We start from the raw sequence: 21,840 nt of genomic DNA, 5'->3' as shown, positions 1-21,840 counted from the left end.
GGTTGACCACCTTCTAAGCGTCAAAATAAAACCGAGCAACTCTCTCAAAGCATATAACACCAAATATTAGGAAAACTTCAACGAGATCCTTGATTGCCCAACCAACCTAGCAATCACCCAATACAAGTGCGGTCTCCTGGTCGGGTATAGACTGAAGGACTCGCTTACCATAAACCAACCGACTACCATGGAGCTATTGATGCAGCACATCCGCGTAGAGGATGATGCAACCGCGGCCACCGTGAAGGCAAATCCGGTGACACTGGACAAAATGGTGGCTGGAAAACTTCATGCGATCGGACAGGAGGCAAACCGTCCGAGTGACCGTGCAAGAGAGTCAGACCGTGATGTAGATTACAACAATGAGGTTAAAGTCACCGCAATGACCGAGCTGATTACCCCCGCGACACCGTGGCAGATGCGAATAGAAAGTTGAATGCCCGAATAAGTATCACCACGATTTTCAAGATCCCAATTTACCGCATCCTTAACGAAATCTGCGACAAGGTGTACATCTGGTTTCCGGCTAAGTTGGGCGATGCGCAAAAGGGCTTAAATTCGCGATATCGCTACACCTTTCATGGTAAGTGAGGAAACCGTACGGAGGACTGTTTGCCTTTGAAACAACACTTGGAGGAGTTGGTCGTCGCTGGTCACTTGGACCGTTACATCGACGGGGACATCAAGGTCACGCATTATGCTCCGATTGAGCCGAATGGTTTGACCGCCCTAGAAGCACCCCCCAAGGCGTGGTCAATGTGATATATGGTATCATTGAGCCAGCGCGGGTATGCGAGCTCCGAGGGATGATCAAAAAAGCAAAACATATGAGAGAAGTCCTGTCTATCTAGCCCGCAGTCAAAAGGGGTAGAACCGAGGAGAAAAATGTGCTCAGCTTCTCAAACTGGGATCTTGAGTGAATTCAAACACTACATAATGACGCGCTGGGGTCACCCTTCGTGTCATGGACTTTGACGTTAAGCGCATATTGATTGACCAAGGTAGCTCGGTCGAAATCATGTACTACGATGCCTTCAAGCAGCTCAAACTAAGATATACAGATTTGGCTCCGGCAACTCCGCCACTGGTTGGTTTCAACTCGCAACCGGAGTGGCCCATAGGAAAGATAATCCTATTGGTCAAAGCAAGTGGAGTTTTGAGTGTCGAAGATGCTCTCCACATACAATCTGATCCTATGCAGGGGATGGCTTCACGTCATGCAGGCGGTGGCGTCGACCTACCACAAAGTTATGAGGTTCCCCTCCGCTACAGGGGTGATTAAAGCGATTTTGGATGATCAGGTCATGGCCAAATAGTGTTTTGTGGCCGTGAATGAGAGTCGAGCAGCCAAAGGCTTCATGCAAATGATCGAAGGTTCGGAAGATCAAAGTGTCCTAGATGATGTGGGCACTAGGGCCGAAGAAAAGGCTATTGAAGATTTGGTGGAGGTGCGGATCAGCGAAGATAATCCTAACAAGTTCTTTTTGTTGGGATCCAGCCTGACCGCCCAAGAACGGCTGGAGATGGTGAAGTTCTTGGTGGCGAATATCGAAGTGTTTACATGGATGCCTTACGACATGCCTGGTGTCGATCCAAACTTTATTTAACACTAACTCGATGTCTTTTCGGATGACCGGCCAGTCATTCAAAGAACGCAGAGATCGGCCCTTCATCATGCCGAGGTAGTAGTGAAGGAGGTCAAAAACTTGCTCGAAATAAGGGCAATCCAGGAAGTGTACTACCCTTGGTAGGTTTCTAACACAGTCGTGGTACCAAAGAAAAATGGGAAATGGCGAGTCTGCGTCGACTACAAGGCAGTCAACCGAACTTGCTCCAAAGACAGTTTTCCTTTGCCCAGGATCGACTAGCTAGTGGACCTTATAGCCGGACACAATCGACTCAGTTTCTTGGACGCATACCGCGATTATCACCAAATCGCCATGCATGAGCCTGACTGGGAGATTACCTCTTTCACAACACCGAGGGGATTGTTTTGCTACAGAGTCATGCCTTTTGGCTTGAAAAATGCCAGGGCGACCTTTCAGAGAATGGTGACCAAGATGTTCGCCCCACTGCTCGGCCACACGATGGAGTCTTACATCGATGACAAGGTGGTCAAAAGCAAACGTGAGGCCGACCACTTGGCCGACCTGGCAGAGATGTTCGCCATTCTTAAACAACACAAGCTGCGTTTGAATGCGTCTAAGTGTGCCTTCGGCGTGGGGTCAAGGAAATTCCTGGGCTTTCTGGTCACCAACTGAGGCATCAAGGTAGACCCCTCCCAAATCAAAACCATGCAGGAATTGAAGCAACCCAACTCGGTAAAGAACGTGCAACATCTTACCGATATGGAAACCGCGCTTAACTAATTTATAAGCCGGTCATCAGATCATTGCCATTCTTTTTTCTGAGCATTGAAGTCCAAGTTTTCATGGGACGAAGAATGTGACAGAGCCTTGGCCGAGCTAAAGACATATTTATCTTCCGCCCCACTCTTGGTCACGCCGAAGCACTGCGAAGAACTCTACCTTTACCTAGTTGTTTCTCAATATGCTGTTAGTGCGGTTCTCGTCCGGGCAGAAGGCACCCAACATCTACCAATCTTCTATGTAAGCAAAAACTTGCTCCCGATGGAGTCGAGATACTTGCCGCTGGAAAAACTTGCTTTGGCATTAATGATGGCCTCTCAGAAATTGGCGCACTACTTCCACGCTCACACGATCATAGTGCTAACTAAGTTCCCTTTGAAAGCCTTATTTGAGCGGGCAGACTTCTCCAGCTGAATTCTGAAATGGGCATTCAAGTTGGGCAATTCAACGTCAAGTTTTAATCCCGAACCGCCATCAAAGCCCAAGCATTGGCCGACTTTGTTGCGGAATTCTCGCTCGGAATTCACCCAGTTTGTCCGGTGGATCTTACCGAGGCAACTGGGCTGAAGCGGATAAGCACAACAAAAATTAATGGTGACGCGAAAGTTGCGCGCCTGTCTACAAACCCATCACTTGAAGGTCTAGTTTAGCTTGGCAATGCGACGTTGGATTTGGGAATAACAGGTCAACCTGTTGGATCCAACGCCGCATCACCAAGGAAAGATGAAGGCCCGTTTGTTGCAATCATCAACGGCACGCTTGTAGTAGAAATAGCCAAGTAGCCGAGCAACCATGATCGCCTAAACCTTCAAACATCCCAGGATCCTTCAAAATGTTGGAAACTTTTCATTGGCGAAATATGAAAACTTTTTGTGGATGGTGCAAAAAACCGGCATGGAGCTGGGCTAGGCGTAGTTCTGATCTCGCCAGACGGACTAACCATCGAACATTTTATCACGCTCAGGTTTCCAGCATCAAATAACAAGGCCGAGTATGAAACACTATTAGCTGGACTAAAAACCGCGCTCCAATTGCGAGCATCCGAGCTAATGGTCTACAGCGACTCCCAACTCGTTGTAAACCAAGTATCTGGAGAATATGAAGCCAAAGATGAAAGAATGACCAAATATCAAACTCTGGTGAGAAAGCAGATCAAAAAGTTTCAAGCCATAAGAGTTTAACAAATTGGCCGAGAAAATAACGGTCGGGCAGATGAGTTAGCCGGTTTAGCTTCCATGTCTGACAAATCAACCCCTGGCTCTCTCTTGATTGAGTTCCTTCCAAGACCGAGCATTGAAGACTCACAGCAGACGGAAGTTCTATGTGCCAAGCTAGGTCCTTCTTGGATGGACCTTGTCATCATTTTCCTAAAGGAAATGATCCTGCCGACCGACAAAAAAAAGGCACATAAAATCCTGGTGAAGTCTGAGCGGTTTTGGCTCTCTCCATTCGGTGCTTTGTATAAGAAGTCATTCACCGGTCCATACCTCAAATGCGTTCACCAAAACAGAGTCGATACTTTTCTTTATTAGATCCACAAAGGAATATGTAGGAGCCACATCGGCGGGAGATCTTTAGCTTACCGCGCTATTTCGCAAGGCTACTGGTGGCTGTACATGTAGGCAAATGCACAGAAATATGTGAGAAAATGTGAGAAGTGCTAGAAGTTCACCCACCAAATTCATTAGCCGGCTAGAGAGCTCCTTCCTCTCACAAGTCCTTGGCCTTTCACAATGCAGGGACTTGACATAGTGGAACCACTCCCAACCGCGCGGGGCAATTGCAAGTTCTTTATAGCGGCGACGGACTACTTCACCAAGTGGGTTGAAGCCGAGCCCTTGGTGACAATTAAAGAAAATGATGTGAAGAAATTTGTTTGGCAGAATGTGATAACACGGTTTGGAATCCCCAAGGCTTTAATCTTCTACAATGACACTCAATTTGATGGATGGCTATTCAGAGGATTTTGTGACGAACTAAAAATAGAATTTTATAATTCTACTCCGGCCTACCCTCAATCCAACGGCCAAGCCGAAGCATCAAACAAGACCATTCTAGATGGATTGAAGAAAATATTAGAGAAAGCCAAAGAAAAGTGGGCCGAGAAACTCCCAAATGTTCTCTGGGCTTACTAAACAACACCAAGACGTTCAACTGAGGAGACATCATTCGCCTTGGCATATGGTATGGAGGCAGTCATTCCATTGGAGATCGGTATGCCCACCATCCGCAACGAAAATTTTGAGCCCGACTTGAATGCCGAAGCCATTACCTTAGAATTTGACCTAGTAGAAAAGCGTCGAGAAAAGGCCTTGATCCATGTCACAACATATCAACAAGAACTATCCCGGAAGTATAACAAAATGGTTCACCCCAGACCGTTCAAAGTTAGGAATTGGGTCCTAAGGAAGGTGATGGGCAACACCCTAGTGCCGGGTGAAGGAAAACTAGAGGCAAACTAGGAAAGGCCTTAAAAGATCACCGGTCTAGCGGGCAAAGGGACATACCATCTGGAAGACTTGGATGGCAAAACTATACCACGGCCATGGAACGCAGCCAATCTAAAGTTGTTTTATTTTTAGTTTCCATCTTTCAATGTAATTTTTTGTAAAGGGTAAGCATTCCCCTCGATTTACAAATATAATTCTTTTCGTCGCCTTATAAATTCATGAACGCAATAGCAAAGAGTTATCGTACATAGCCAATTTGTTGTGATTAATGGATTGTGCAATGAACTAGGGGCAATTGCCCTAGCCAAGATGATTTTGCTCGGTCAATTAAGTAGGTGAATTGTTCAACTCCAAGATTTTAGCCGAAATGATTTAGCTCGGCCAATAGAGTTGATGAAGTGTTTAACTCTATTCTTGTAGCCGAGATGATTTTGCTCGGTCAATTGAGTTGGTGAATTGTTCAACTCCAAGATGTTAGCCGAAATGATTTAGCTCGGCCCATAAAGTTGATGAAGTGTTCAACTCTATGCTTATAATCGAGATGATTTTGCTCGGTCAATTGAGTTGATGAATTGATCACCTTTAATATTTTAGACAAAATGATTTAACTCGACCAATAGAATTGATGAAGTGTTCAACTCTGTTCTTATAACAGAGATGATTTTGCTCGGTCAATCGAGTTAATGAATTGTTCAACTCTAAGGTTTTAGCCGAAATGATTTTGCTCGGCCAATCGTGTTGATGAATTGTTCAAATCTATAATTTTAGCTGAGATGATTTTTGCTCGACCATCGGAGTTGATAAAGTGTTCAATTCCGCTCTTGTAACCGAGATCATTTAGTTCGGTCAATTAAGTTGATGAATTGTTCAACTCCGTTCAAATGGTTTTAGCCGAAATGCTTCTACTCGGTCACAAGTCAAAAAGTCATTTTCACTGGGCACTGGTTATGTTCCATTTTTTACCGAGATGATTTTCGCGGTTCGATCAGTGGGTACTTTGTCCGATACGTATTGCACGGTTGTAGGGAGACACGTAAAATACATTACAAAAATACTCAGGATAAGTTGCTAAAAACTTTCATTAATTGAACATTTAAGTACATGAGGTGGGACTTGTAGCCCAGTTACAAAAATTCAGAGCAAAAAGATGGAGCATTAATGGCTACGCTACGGGGGAGAGGTCGGCAAACTCATCTCCGACCTCCTCCGTCGCGGCTTCCAGGTCAACCACGGCTGCTTTTTCTTTGTCGCTGGGCTCCTTCTAGTGGGCCTCATCATCAGCCTCTTCTTCGGCCTCCTCTTGCAAAGAGTTGAAGACTTCATTGGCATAGGGTATCAAATAGACCGATAGGAAGACGGGGCGAGGAAAGGTAAACACCTCGGTCTCAGATCCATTGCCAAATTTTTCACAAGCAACCTTCCAATCGGACTTGAAGTAGATGTCCTTGGCAGCTTCAACTTGTTTGATATAGTTGTCTTCGGCCTCCTTAAAACCGAGGCTGTTGGCCTCATCCACGACATTCTGCCTTGTCTGCTTTTTAGCTTCTAGCTCGGCCTTCAGAGCGTTCTTCTCTTGCTTGGCCCTACCGAGCTGCCCAAGAAGTCTGGCATTGTCAGCATTGGCGATCTCGAGAGAGGCCTTAGCTCGGCCAAGCTCAGCCGAGATGTATTTACCGACGTTGTTCAGCTCGGTGACTTTGTGGCGCAGATTGACAATACGGTCCATGACCAGATGTTGTTTTTGGATGGTCTGCAAGAAGTAGGAAGGAGGTTAGCCCAAGCAAAAAGATTAACCGAGCAGGGACTTAATGAAATTCTGAATCGTACCTTAGTCATGGACTTGACCGCTGATTTCACGAGCTGGGTGTCAAGAACATGATCACTCCCGGTCACATCGCTCGGCAGCAGCAACGCCTTCGATAACTCGGACACGGTGGAGTGGGATCTCTGTCTCTCTTGACGGACACGGTGGCCGGGATCTCTTTGCCCCGATGTTTGAACTCCGACTTCCATGGTGGAGTGGGCTCGACTTCCTGCACTGTCTGCTCAGTGCTTAGCTCGGCCACAAGCTCGACCGAGGGATCGGCTGAACGGGCGTGCTTGCCGGCGCAGCGAAACTCAAGCTGGGGGGACAGCCATGGAGACTAGGGCAAATCACGATCCCCGAACTCTGACCGATGGATGGAACTAGAGGAACGCTCGGTAGCTCGATTGAAGTGGCGGTGATTAGATTATTGATCCGACTCCTCTTTGCCATCACTTCTTCCTCGGTCAATTGTATTAGTAGGACGCTTGGCAGAGTTGGGTTAGGTGGAGGGAAAGGAGCTCGGAGAAAATCTGTTACCTTGCTCTGAGTAATATTATATAAATTAATAAGTTTTACAAAACAAAAAATTATTTGCAGAAGTTGTTTTAGTTATATCATTTGAATTGCACAAATTGCATAGAAATCGTTCACATCACACAAAAAAGACATAGTAGGACTCACATAAAAGAGAGGATAGAACTCCCATGTGAGCCCCACAATCTTGTGGTAGATTGCCTGTTAATGCTATGTTTAGTTAGAAGATTTAAAAAATAATTTAAAAAAGTAAAAGGAAAATATATGTAAAACTATGTGAAATGTAAAATATATTTTATTTACATTTCACCTCCCTTTTCATTTTCTATTTCCAAATCCCCCAATAAAGCACAATATAAATCCTTTTCTATGTCCCGATCCCCCAATGAAACACAACATAAATAGATTTACAGATACTATTTTAGTAAATCCTGTTTGTATTGATTCATGCTACATATATGAGAAATTTTAGTAATTTTATAGTTTTTATATAATTTTCCACAGAGGATATGACTGATATTTTTTTAAGACTGAATAAAACCAAATGAAAAAAATTGCAGGGCACATATCCAATAGATATATACAGAAATTCTCTTTCAAACCAGTAAAATGTTTTTTAACGAATTTGTTTTTTGTTGTTTGTGTTTTTTTTTATTATTTTTTTATTTTTTTGTTTTTGTTGTTGTTGTTTGGTTAGAATGGCTCATTAGAGTCTTGTTTAAGAGCATCTCCAACGGTAGTAGGCATTTTACCTATCTAAATATTACTATAAAGTATACATTTTATTTTGGTTGTTAATTTTTTCATTGTTCTACTCCAACCATGCTCTTTATTTTAGCTATTCATCCAAATATTATTAATTTCATAGAATGCCACGTCAACAACAAAGATGGAGGGAAATAATCTTAATGATTAAATACATTTTGCCTAGTCTTGAAGGCTAGCTACATGTAGCTAGTGAATTTGAGATGAGCCAAAATGCCTAATCATATGCCTAGTGCATTGGAGTTAAAAAAAGTGAGTCACATTAGGCATTTTGACTAACAAACATCATATGCCTAGTGGGTTGGAGATGCTCTTATGTACTGTTATTATTTTATTAATATAATATTTCTCATGTTCTCACAAAAAAAAAGATAGTAAAATGTTAAAACGTTTGCATAAATATTGTCACATATATTTCTTGTGAAATAACTAAACCACAGAGCATGAACCAAAAAAAAAAAAAAAATTAGCCAAAACATTCCCAAGTTCACCACAATAGGAAGCTCAAAATGAAGAGAGCAATTCAAAAAATCAAACTCTAGCGTTAACAAATTGCAGAACTATAGTAATCTGTAAAACAAAACTCAGGATTCCAAATTCTGAAGTATAAAAAAGTACTCTAAACAAAGTAATTCTAAGATAGTGTAGAAGGGAATGTGGGGATGGAAAGGAAATCCTTTGCCAGGAATTTAGTCATCATCCTCGCCCTCATTCTCAGCAATGTTGAAGCATCGCAACTCATAAATGATACTGTCCTTGTTCGATGCAAGTACTCGAAGCCAATCCCGGACATTGTGTTTCTTCAGATATTTCTTTGTCAGATACTTCAGATATTTGAATACCACCAACTATTTAAGATAAGCAACAGGCATGCAAAACAAAATTCAACAAGCCTAAAGTGAACTAGGGCATAGAACCTTAACCAAATGAGATCTCATTTAACAGAACTATGAAGGTCATCCAACAGGGTACTATTACACACATGTATATGCCCGCATCGGATAAATACCAACAGCAGTGTAATAACTTCCCATAAACATTGAAAATAAAACTTATTCTATATGATCAAGTCAACAACATCCAGAAACAAAAATACACATTTCATAGAGTGCGCTCGAGTAGAATGCAAAAGCACAAATTTGTTGTGTCTTTTTCGGGTGGGTTCTGTACGCAATAAATCGATGCCTGTTAGAGGTGAAGTTGACCATGAAAAAATTCCTACTGCAATGTATTATCTGCTGACAGGCTTAATGGCCAATTTTATAGCACAGGGAAATGAAGAAATACGTTACAATTCTGAGATTTAAAAAAAAAAAAAGAAAAAAGAAAAGATCCTGCGTCTTAATTGCCAATTTTATTGCACAGGTCAATGTAGAAATAAGTTATTCCAAGATTTATTAAAAAAAAAAAAAAAAAAAAAATCCTGTGTGTTTGTCTGAACAATGAGCTAGTTGATGATGTTGAGGAAACTGTTTGTTTGCATGTTTTTGCTCAACACTAACACTGAAACCAAAATATTTTCATAATGTCAGCGAGCTAAAGGGAATTCATGCAACCTTTTAAAAAGTAACAGCTCAATATAACCATCACAAAGCTCCTCAAGCACAGACAAATTACCTAGGCTGAAGCAAATTTAAATGTTGCTGATCAAAAAGGAAAAAAAGGATTGCGGTGGTCGATTGTTTGGCTCCTGCATATTGCTCTAAAGTTCACCACCAAAATTTGTATATTTTGAGTGTTTGTATCTAAAATATTCTAAATAATCTCGAAACTTAGGCCTCATTTGAGAACCAGCATATTTAGTTAAAAAATTATTAAAAAAGTTTAAAAAGTCAACACCTCATACAAAAAAATCAAAGATTTTATTTTCTCTCTACTTTTTACACATCTTTTCGTAAAAAATCAAAAAGTCATCCCAAACATAGTAGTTTTTTTTAGTTTATATTTTAACTAAATAGTTAAAAAATTACTAAATTAGTCTGTTTTTAAATGAGGCTTTAGTGGAGACAAACCCCACCCACACCATTTCCTTTCTATATATATACCCCATCTCTTTTCTCTCCCCCTCTCTCTCTCTATATATATATATAAAGATATTATAGATATGCTTACATATTAATAATACTATCTCAAAATTCGGTGGTGTTCACCATGCACCATAAGAAAAAGAAAAAAACAAAAACAAAACAGTAGAGGACAAACAAAACGTTGCGTGGTGGGTGCAACAACCACCACCAAGTTTCGACATATTATTATTAATATATTATTTACAGTATTTTAGATACAAACGGTGCTAAATATATAACATTTAAGCTCCGATTACTAGCCCACAACTATGTATGACCTCATCATGCTTAACCTTCCTTTTAATTTTACTTTTTATCACACTGTTCCGAAGTTCGAATATTTATTGTTTCACAAATGGGCTAATAAGTTCGGAAAATATCAGTTTCAAATATTTGAAGCAAAATCAATCTAAGCAGTTACTTCGATATAAACCATAACATACCATTACAACTAAAATTAATCACCGTGTGTTTGGTTTGAGTCTTTTTAATTAAGTTTTTTAAAAATTAAATTTTTTAATTTTCATGTTTTTTTATTTTTAATAAATATTTTTAAAATTTTAAATATATTTTTTTTTAGATGCACCTTACTTAGATGTATTTAAAAAGTAAAAAATTTATAAAAAAATATTTTAAAAAATTAATAAATACATAAAAATACAAAAAATACACTAAATTCTCATATTTTTTATTTTTATTTTTGATATTTAGTGAATTTTTAAAAGGTCTTTTTTACGATTTTTTTACTTTTTAGGTATATTTATGTTAGGTATGTCTAAATATTAAAAAAAATTACTTAACATATTAAAAAAAATTCAGTAAAAACAAAAAAACACGCAAAATAAGAAAGTAAAATTTTTTGAAAACTGTTTTTGAAAAACTCTAACCAAAAAAAATATTCAATGGGAGATCAAAAACTGTGAGAAGGATGGGCTGGTAATTTTAACAAACAACTGAGTATATATAACGCCCACCCCAAGCATGAACTAACTACTGACGGAAATTTTAAGAGATAATTGTTGAAAAATTCAAATTAAAGAGAATATAAAACATTAGATTTAATGAATATTTTTTAAAAAAATGTTTGGTGGTCCGAATTTTTGTGGCTCGAATGTGTCAAAACAATATCGTTTTACAATCAAAACTATATCGTTTTACACTCAAAACGACATCGTTTTGAACAATTCGAGCAATGATTTTTCGGTTTTGGCATTCTTAATGCCAAGTCTATGTCCATGCAGCCGAGAACAATCAATATGTTCTCTTTCCAGTCCTTAAAGTTTGTTCCATTTAACATTGGAACATTGTTCATGTTGGCAGAGATTGAAGTAATTGACATTAAAGCTAAATAGAAAATAAAATAAAAGGAATAAACAATTATGCTCACATTAAGTAACCAAACAGATAATCTCTAAATAAATTAATTTAATGACAACATCTCAAGATACCTAGCACCACATTAATACCAAGCCTTTGGGTAGTGATATTAACTGTAAGTGGTATTCTTGTTGTAATGATCAAACATTGACAATAAGTTATGTCAAATAACAAATCTATCTTTTGATGGATTTATTATTCACATTAGGTTTCCTTGACAATTGACACATGTTTATCACCACAAAATGTGTGTGTAATTCTGCCAAGTATTAATCATGTCTTTGGACCGATAAATACCCGCATGAAATACATATACATGAACATCAAAACATTCCATATAAAACAATCTAGACAAGAGAGATCACTTTTGTGACATCTTGTTTGAATTGACTTATATTTAGAACGTTAGAAAATTAAATTTCTGTAGACGTTGTATGAAATTACATTAAAGTTAAAGATTTCTTAATTTGTTACCCCGTATATATAATATACTTTGCAGCAATCCCAATTATATACATATATATATATATATATAATTGATGGTTCCAAAAAAAAAAAAAAAACTAAACCGTATACAAGAATTGATGACAAAAGGCCAACCAACACATACATGAATAGATTAAGATACATGCAAGAATTGATTATTAAATTCTAAAGCCAAACCTCTTATAGAAAACTACACATGCATGGATAGATTAATAAAAAACCAAAGACCAAGCCACAACACATGCATTAAGAGATTAAGAACACTGCCCAAAAGAAAAATGAACAAACCGTTTGAAACAGTCACTAATGATAATAAAACTGCTCTGTTTTCAAACGCTTAAAGTAGGCAGACGGAAGTGGGTGTGTTTTTTTTTTTTTTTTTTAAACCAATGTTCACAATAAAACCAATCAAACCGCATGAGAATAAATATATATATATATATATATATATACATGATATAAATAAACCCTCAATTATTGATGAACTAAAGCAAACAGAATTACCCAAATCAAACAAAGAACCAAAAACCAAACAGAATTTTACATTTCCAGAAACCAAACAGAATTTGCAGCAGGAAAAAAAAAAAAAATAGAATCTGAAAAATAGGAAACCAAATTGGATGAATAAAGCATATCAATTTCTAATAATACACATGATATAACCGCTCTAATACCACTTGTAAACATTATTTTCAGAACATGAAAATTTATGCTTTGGATCATCTACCATGTGAATCATCAAGAAATCAAGACAAAAACTTACCCGAATCCATCGATGAACGGTTAAACGGAAGCGTGATTATCAATAAACCCTTTGTTATTGATTTTGTTATTGTCTTCTAATCCTTTCCTTTACTAGTGCCTTATCAATTCTCCTTGAGAGGAAATAGAAGAAGAATGGCAGTTCCTCACCATTGGCAGGATTAGGGACCATAACAATATAAGGTTGAAATAGGTTTTTCAACAACACAACCGTGTGGCAGTTTTTTATGAAAACCAACTTAACCAATATGTTTTAATTTCTATTTCTGCCCCTCATAGAAATAGAAATTACTCAACTAGTATCTACACATTAGGTCCATGACACATATGCTCTTAAGCCTATTAACTAAATTGAATCAGTTAAATTGCAGGCTTCTTATAAATGATAACACCACATTTAAATATATAGTCCCATTGAGACATTATCTAACAATCTCCCACTGGACCACATATGTAACTTGAAAAATGTGCTTAACTTTAGTGAGCTCTGAAATTTGTTATCATGACCTGAGGGTATCCAAACAATCTTGTCCATTAACTATATTGATATAGGATCAAAGCAGTCTTCGTTACATTAATCGTAACTCGACCCACCAATGGTCACGTATACCAATACAGCTAAATAATATAGATCAATCATGAATGCGTAGCATGGAAATTACATGTAATATGATCCATACATGCCTATTTCCAACTGGTCCTACTTAACTTTATTGAGATCAATACTTCACAATACGTAACAGAGTGTAATAAACTGAGTACTTCATTTCTGCAGAAATTAATCTAATTACATAGATAAAACTCAAGGCTGACATAAAGCAGTAATATAAATACAAACTCCCACTAAACCAAAATATTCTCAAATAGAGCAACACCCATATGAGCAGTGTGCTCATGAAAGACCTTGGGTGGAAGTCCCTTCGTAAGTGGATCCGCTATCATGGAGTTTGTCCCAATGTGCTCTATGGAAATCTGTCAACTTTGCACTCTTTCTTTTACAACTAGGAACTTGATATCAATATGCTTTGATTTTGTCGAGCTCCTGTTGTTATTGGAATATAAAACTGCAGACTTATTGTCACAATATAACTTAAGTGGCCTTTCAATGCCTTCCAAAATACGCAACCCAGTGACAAAATTCCGCAGCCATATCCCTTGGTTTGATGCCTCATAACATGCTACAAACTCTGCGGCCATGGTGGATGAAGCTATGAGCGTCTGTTTTGCAGACCTCCAAGAAATTGCTCCGCCAGCTAACAGATAAATATAGCCTGATGTTGATTTCCTACTGTCTTGGCATCCAGCAAAATCGAAGTCAGAATATCCAATGACCTCTAACTTATCCGATCTCCTATATGTGAGCATATATTCCTTTGTTCTCTGTAAATATCGCATAACACGCTTGACTGCTTTCCAATGATCCATGCCAGAATTACTTAAATATCTGCCTAACATGCCAACTATGAACGCAATATCCGGACGCGTACATACTTGAGCATACATTAGACTCCCTACAGCCAAGGCATAAGGAATCTTTTGCATTTTTTGAATTTCAAGACTGTTCTTCGGGCATTGGCTGAGACTAAACTTGTCTCCCTTAGCAACCGGGTTTTCACCTGATTTACAATTTTGCATGCCAAATCTATTGAGTACTTTTTCGATATAGCTCCTTTGTGATAATCCCAGAATACCCCGAGAACGATCTCAGTGTATTTCGATTCCTAATACAAAGGAAGCATCACCGAGATCTTTCATTTCAAAATTCTTAGATAGAAATCTCTTGGTGTCATGAAATAAGTTTATATCGTTTGTGGCAAACAATATATCATCAACATATAAAACCAAAAATATGTGTTTACTCCCACTGAACTTGTGATACACACATTAATCAACAACATTAGTTTCAAAACCATATGAAGTGAGAACTTGATGAAATTTGAAGTACCACTGACGAGAAGCTTGTTTGAGTCCATAGATGGATTTAGTCAATTTGCAAACCATATTTTTTGGGTCTCCTGACACAGTTTTCTGGCTGCACCATATAAATTGTTTCTTTAATGTCACCATTAAGAAAAGCTGTTTTGACATCCATCTGATGCAACTCAAGATCAAAATATGCAACAAGCGCCATAATTGTCCTAAAATAATCTTTCGAAGAAACTGGAGAGAAAGTTTCTTTAAAGTCAATTCCTTCCTTTTGAGTAAAGCCTTTGGCTACAAGACGTGCCTTATACCTCTCCACATTACCATTTGAATCCCTTTTGGTTTTAAATATCCATTTACAACCTACGGGCTTCGCATCAACTGGTAATGAGACAAGTTCCCAAACTTCATTGTCTTGCATAGACTTATATTCTTCATTCATGGCTTCTATCCATTTATGAGAGTTGGAACTTTCCATGGCTCGACGAAAGTTGATTGGATCATTTTTCGACATTCCATTTTCTACCTCATGTTCTTGGAGATATACAATATAATCATCCAAAATTGCAAATCTCATTTCTCTTGTGGATCACCTTAATGGCACAGGTTCTTGAGGTTGAGGTTGTAGAGTTTATTCCTCAGGAACAATTACCTCATCTTGAATGAGGGATTGAACTATATTATCTTGAACAACATTGTCTGGTTGAGGATCCGAAGTTACTTCTCAAGCAATGACAGGTATAGGAACCTGTAATTGGTCAACAGTAGTAGTAGGTAATTGGTCAAAAGTAGTAGTAGGAAGTGGGATTACTCCTGCTTCCTCCTCAAAGACAATGTCTCTAACTGGATTTCTCCCCCCAAACTCAACATCCTCAAAAAATGTTGCAATTCCCGTCTCAAATATTGACCTATTTGTGGGATCATAAAACTTGTAACCCCGTGATCGTTCGGCATAGCCAATAAAGTAGCTGCTGATGGTTTTGGAGTCCAATTTTCTTTCATGAGATTTATAAGGCCTCGCCTCAGTAGGACACCTCCACACATGCAAGTGTTTTAGACTAGGCTTTCGCCCAACCCAAAGCTCGTAAGATGTTTTTGCAGCTGCTTTAGTTGGCACCCGATTTAAGATATAAGTTGCTCTCTTTAGAGCCTCACCCCAGAGGGACTCTGGTAAAGTAGAATGACTGATCATACTTCTTACCATATCCTTAAGAGTCCGGTTTCGTCTCTTAGATACACCATTCATGTTAGGTGATCCTGGCATGGTGTATTGTGGGACGATTCCACATTCCTCTAGGTATTTTGCAAAAGGTCCTGGACGTTGTTCACTTGATCCATCATATCTGCCATAGTATTCACCACCACAGTCAGACCTGACACTTTTTATCCGTTTGTTGAGTTGTAACTCAACTTCGGCCTTAAATTTTTTGAATACGTCCAAAGACTGTGATTTCTCATGGATAAGAAATAGATACCCATATCTGGAATAGTCGTCTATGAATGTGATAAAATATTGTTGACCATTCCAAGACGCCATAGGGAATGGTCCACAAATGTCCGTATGAATTAATTGTAAGACATCTGTAGTCCTATGGGCACCATATTCTTCATTTTGGTCTGTTTTCCCTTGATACACTCAACACAGACATCAAAATCTGAAAAATCAAGAGAGTCCAAAATGCCATCAGACACAAGGCGCTCAACTCTAGATTTAGAGATGTGACCTAGGCGTTTGTGCCATAATGAGGCTGAATTTTCCTTAGTTAATTTACGCTTTGTACCTCGTGATTCCACGTGCAAGGTTTCATTATAAGATGCAACAGTTTCGAGCAAATATAGATTATCAAACGCATTAAGTAAACCAGTACCAACAACATTTGAATTAATAGACATACTAAACTTCATATTTCCAAAAGAACAACAATATCCCAATTTGTCCAATACAGAAACAGAAATTAAATTCCGTCTAAAGGACGTTACAACAAAAGTGTCTAATAAATCCAAATAATAACCAGTTTTCAGCAATAATCTAAAGTGCCCTATTGCCTGCACTTCTATGGACTTGCCATCACCCACAAAGATGTATCTTTCAGCATCAGTTGGCTTTCGGTAGTTCAGGCAACCCTGCATAGAAACACATATGTGAGTAGTAGCACCAGAATCTACCCACCAAGTGTTTCTTGGTACTGAAGCTAAATTTATTTCAGAACAGACCAAAACATAAAATGTACCTTTCTTTACACGCCAGGCGACGTATTTGGCACAATCCTTCTTTCGGTGTCCGGGTTTGCCACAAAAGAAACAACCATCCTGCACTTTCTGTTTCTTTGGTTCCGGACCCTTAGGAGCAGCAACTTCCTTTCCCTTATGCTTTCTTTTGCCCGTATGCTTGGAGGTGCTTGCCAGATGAGCACTTTCAGTCCTTTCTTGCTTCAATCTCTCTTCCTCTTGCACACAAAAGGAAATGAGCTCATTGAGAGTCCATTTCTCCTTCTGGCAGTTATAACTGACCTTAAATTAGTTAAATTGTGCAGGAAGAGAGATGAGAACTAAATGCAAGAGCAAATCATCAGATAGGTCGAGCTTTAGTGCCTTAAGTTTTGAAGCAAGATGAGACATTTCCGTGATGTACTCGCGAACATTACCCTTGCTTTTATACTTTATTGAAATCAAGCTTGCTAAAAGCGTGCTTGTTTCAGCCTTATGATTTTTAGCAAAACGCTTTTGAATTTCTGAGAGAAATTCACCGGCAACGGTAACATCCTCTGTTATGGCACCCCGAAAAACTTCTGGAATCCCACGCTTCATGATCATAAGACTTAGCCTGTTAGAACGATCCCACTTTTCAAAGTACACAATTTCGTCAGGAGTACTTTGTTCAGTGAGATCATTCGGTTTTGGCATTCTTAATGCCAAGTCTATGTCCATGCAGTCGAGAACAATCAATATGTTCTCTTTCCAGTCCTTAAAGTTTGTTTCATTTAACATTGGAACATTGTTCATGTTGGCAGAGATTGAAGTAGTTGACATTAAAGCTGAATAGAAAATAAAATAAAAGGAATAAACAATTATGCTCACATTAAGTAACTAAACAGATAATCTCTAAATAAATTAATTTAATGACAACATCTCAAGATACCTAGCACCACATTAATACCAAGCCTTTGGGTAGTGATATTAATTGTAAGTGGTATTCTTATTGTAATGATCAAACATTGACAATAAGTTATGCCAAATAACAAATCTATCTTTTGATGGATTTATTATTCACATTAGGTTTCCTTGACAATTGGCACATGTTTATCACCACAAAATGTGTGTGTAATTCTGCCAAGTATTAATCATGTCTTTGGACCGATAAATACCCGCATGAAATACACATACATGAACATCAAAACATTCCATATAAAACAATCTAGACAAGAGAGATCACTTTTGTGACATCTTGTTTGAATTGACTTATATTTAGAACGTTAGAAAATTAAATTTCTGTAGACGTTGTATGAAATTACATTAAAGTTAAAGATTTCTTAATTTGTTACCCCGTATATATAATATACTTTGCAGCAATCCCAATTATATACATATATATATATATATAATTGATGGTTCCAAAAAAAAAAAAAAAACTAAACCGTATACAAGAATTGATGACAAAAGGCCAACCAACACATACATGAATAGATTAAGATACATGCAAGAATTGATTATTAAATTCCAAAGCCAAACCTCTTATAGAAAACTACACATGCATGGATAGATTAATAAAAAACCAAAGACCAAGCCACAACACATGCATTAAGAGATTAAGAACACTGCCCAAAAGAAAAATGAACAAATCGTTTGAAACAGTCACTAATGATAATAAAACTGCTCTGTTTTCAAACGCTTAAAGTAGGCAGACGGAAGTGGGTGTGTTTTTTTTTTTTTTTTTAAACCAATGTTCACAATCAAACAAATCAAACCGCATGAGAATAAATATATATATACATGATATAAATAAACCCTCAATTATTGATGAACTAAAGCAAACAGAATTACCCAAATCAAACAAAGAACCGAAAACCAAACAGAATTTTACATTTCCAGAAACCAAACAGAATTTGCAACAGGAAAAAAAAAAAAAAAAAAAAAACAGAATCCGAAAAACAAGAAACCAAATTGGATGAATAAAGCATATCAATTTCTAATAATACACATGATATAACCGCTCTGATATCACTTGTAAACATTATTTTCAGAACATGAAAATTTATGCTTTGGAACATCTACCATGTGAATCATCAAGAAATCAAGACAAAAACTTACCCGAATCCATCGATGAACGGTTAAACGAAAGCGTGATTATCAATAAACCCTTTGTTATTGATTTTGTTATTGTCTTCTAATCCTTTCCTTTACCAGTGCCTTATCAATTCTCCTTGAGAGGAAATAGAAGAAGAATGGCAGTTCCTCACCATTGGCAGGATTAGGGACGATAATAATATAAGGTTGAAATAGGTTTTTCAACAACACAACCATGTGGCAATTTTTTATGAAAACCAACTTAATCAATATGTTTTAATTTCTATTTCTGCCCCTCATAGAAATAGAAATTACTCAACTAGTATCTACACATTAGGTCCATGACACATATGCTCTTAAGCCTATTAACTAAATTGAATCACTTAAATTGCAGGCTTCTTATAAATGATAACACCACATTTAAATATGTGGTCCCATTGAGACATTATCTAACACACCTAACATTGTTGTATTTTTTGGGGTAAAAGTTATACCATTTGTTAAATAATTTGGTAAGAAATCCTTTTATTAATTTTAGAGGACATTTTATTTCTAATTTTATCGTTTAATTTATCTGTTGACTTTTGTTGACTATCTATTCAAAAATTTTCCCTCTCTGTTCAAAATTTTTCACTATCTGTTCAAAATTTTCCCTTATCTATTCAAATATCTATCCAAATTTGATTATCTATTCAATTTTTTCACTTATCTGTTTAAAACTATTTGTTCAATTTTTTTTTTAATCTATTTAAGTTTTTTTTTTATCTATTTAAATTTTAAACATATTTTATTATCTATTCAAATCTTTCTTCTCCATTTATCTCTCTCATCCCTATCTATTCAACACAAAAATAAAATCAAAAAATTGTATGATTGATTTTGATCATCATAATCATCATCATCAACAACAATAACAATAACAATAACACCCCCACAACCACAACAATGAACATGATGATGAACATGTTCAACAGAACAATAAATCCATAGATTTATCCTTCCATCCAAAATTAAAATGATGAAAACAACATTAGATTGCCAGTACAACAAATCTTGACTCAAATCTTAACTATCTCATGCTATAATCACCATTAAAAACTACAAAAAAAGGCCCAAACCAGATTAAAAACAACAAAAAAAAATGTAATATATATAGGGTTAGGGTTTCATATTCAAAGCCATTCACAAACAGATATACACACATACACACACACACACACACACACATATATATATATATAAATGTAATATAGCATGAAACAGAGTGAAGATGAGAGAGAGAGAGAGAGAGAGAGCAACAGATTTTTGGAATCTATCCAAGGTTCTAAAAAACAGTTGCGGTGGCGTTAACGGTGGCTGTGGCGCAGTTGCAGGGTGTAAAGACCGTAGCGTAACGGTTACGAAAATCAGAACCGTAAATTTTTTTATTTTTCGCACAATTTGAAAAAAAAATATAAAACTTACCAATACGCAATTTTTTTTTTCATAATCATATTTATTGGGTTTTAGAATAAATATTGATCAATTTTTATAAATTTTTAAGTATGATCCAATATATTTCATATTTTTAAATCACTATAAACTAAGTTTTTTACATTTTATTTAATAATTAATGACTTTATATGTCATAATCCATATTACGCTTGTGGCAAAAAAAATATTTATTAGACTTAGATGTATAAAATTATTTTTTAATTATTTTACTTGTGGAAGTATATGCAAATTTTAACTTGAATAGTTTTAAAAAATAAATTATAAAGAATTTTGCTTTTTTTTTGTTTGGATCACTTGAATATTCATTCTTTTTTTGGATAACCTGTAAATAAAAATAAAATTAACTAATCAAAAAAAAATTAACTTGTATAAAATATGTATTAATATATAATTATAGGTGATATGTTTTCTAGACATTTTACAAAAAAAAAAAAATCAATCACAAACTATTATATATAAGATAAATAATGACAAAAGTAAAAGAATACATAAGAGCCTAAATATATATATATATATATATATATTTTTAATCAAGCCAAATAGATAATGACTACACTTATTATTATTATTATTATTTTCAAACAATATATAGATGGACACACACAAACAAAATAGTTGAGTAATAGTAGCTGAATAGAATAACATAGGTCCAACAGCTTCAACAAATCAATAACATGTTTTTCATCTTCCCTCTTCTCTCTCTATCTGTTACTTCTCCATTTTCCCTCTTCTCTCTCTATCCTTCTTCCCCCATTTTTTTTTTTTTTTCCCAAAGAAGCAATTCAAAACCGTTACGTAATGGTGCGTAACAGGCCGTTACAGCCGATACACTTGTGAATCTCAATCACACCGCAAAAGCAACCGTAACGGGTGGCAGTAACCACCACAACTATTACGCAACGACATTACGTAACGGTTGCAATCGCTTTTTAAAACCTTGAATCTATCTCTCGGATCACCATTGTAGCTACCGATCTGAGGTGATGATAAGACGAAAGCGATAGTAAATATGCATAAGATCAGCGAAGGGAGAGGGAGAGAGAGAGATGTCACAACCCAAACCCCCCTATAGGTTTAGTATCGTAACCGGCCAGTAATCCTTAGATTAACGAAAGCCTCTGAACAGATTAACAAAATTAAGGGACTAGCGGAAGCAAATACATAAATATAGTTGTCCAATGAGCTGTGTAGACTTACATGAAACAGAATATTTAAAACTTTAAATACATAACCAAAAATCATTTTCACGTTATGCCCACACACTTAACTATAACATCTTAAGTACAGCCAACAAAAAACAAAACAGTCCTATATATAGAAACAACCAGAACTTATAACACACAACATTTCAAGAACCTCCACGTGAGGCACAATGGTTGGCTGACAACAAAACACAGATTGACAAAAGCCTTCAGGCTCGATCTCCAGAATGCCCACTTATACATATATATACACACAGTGAGCTAAAACCCAGTGAATAACATTAAGGTAAAGAGGTTAGTGAACGAAATCCGAACATGTCA

The 21,840-nt window shown here is 36.9% G+C and overlaps 1 protein-coding gene across 1 annotated transcript; it reads right to left on the bottom strand.

Moving 5' to 3' along the window:
• Positions 1-5,874: 5,874 nt before the first annotated feature.
• On the bottom strand, positions 5,875-21,754 carry LOC145792202 (uncharacterized). Its single transcript, XM_082872941.1, has 3 exons — positions 16,771-21,754; positions 6,647-16,663; positions 5,875-6,569 (listed from the first exon to the last, which is right to left on the bottom strand). Exons 2-3 carry the CDS (start codon positions 6,830-6,832, stop codon positions 6,081-6,083), a joined length of 675 nt encoding a protein of 224 aa, XP_082729067.1. The 5' UTR covers positions 6,833-16,663; positions 16,771-21,754; the 3' UTR covers positions 5,875-6,080.
• Positions 21,755-21,840: the final 86 nt, after the last annotated feature.

This window comes from Camellia sinensis, chromosome 6 (assembly GCF_055761805.1).
Source record: "Camellia sinensis isolate YWXY chromosome 6, ASM5576180v1, whole genome shotgun sequence".
NCBI lineage: Eukaryota > Viridiplantae > Streptophyta > Magnoliopsida > Ericales > Theaceae > Camellia > Camellia sinensis.
This window is presented reverse-complemented; position numbering and strand designations above follow the sequence as displayed.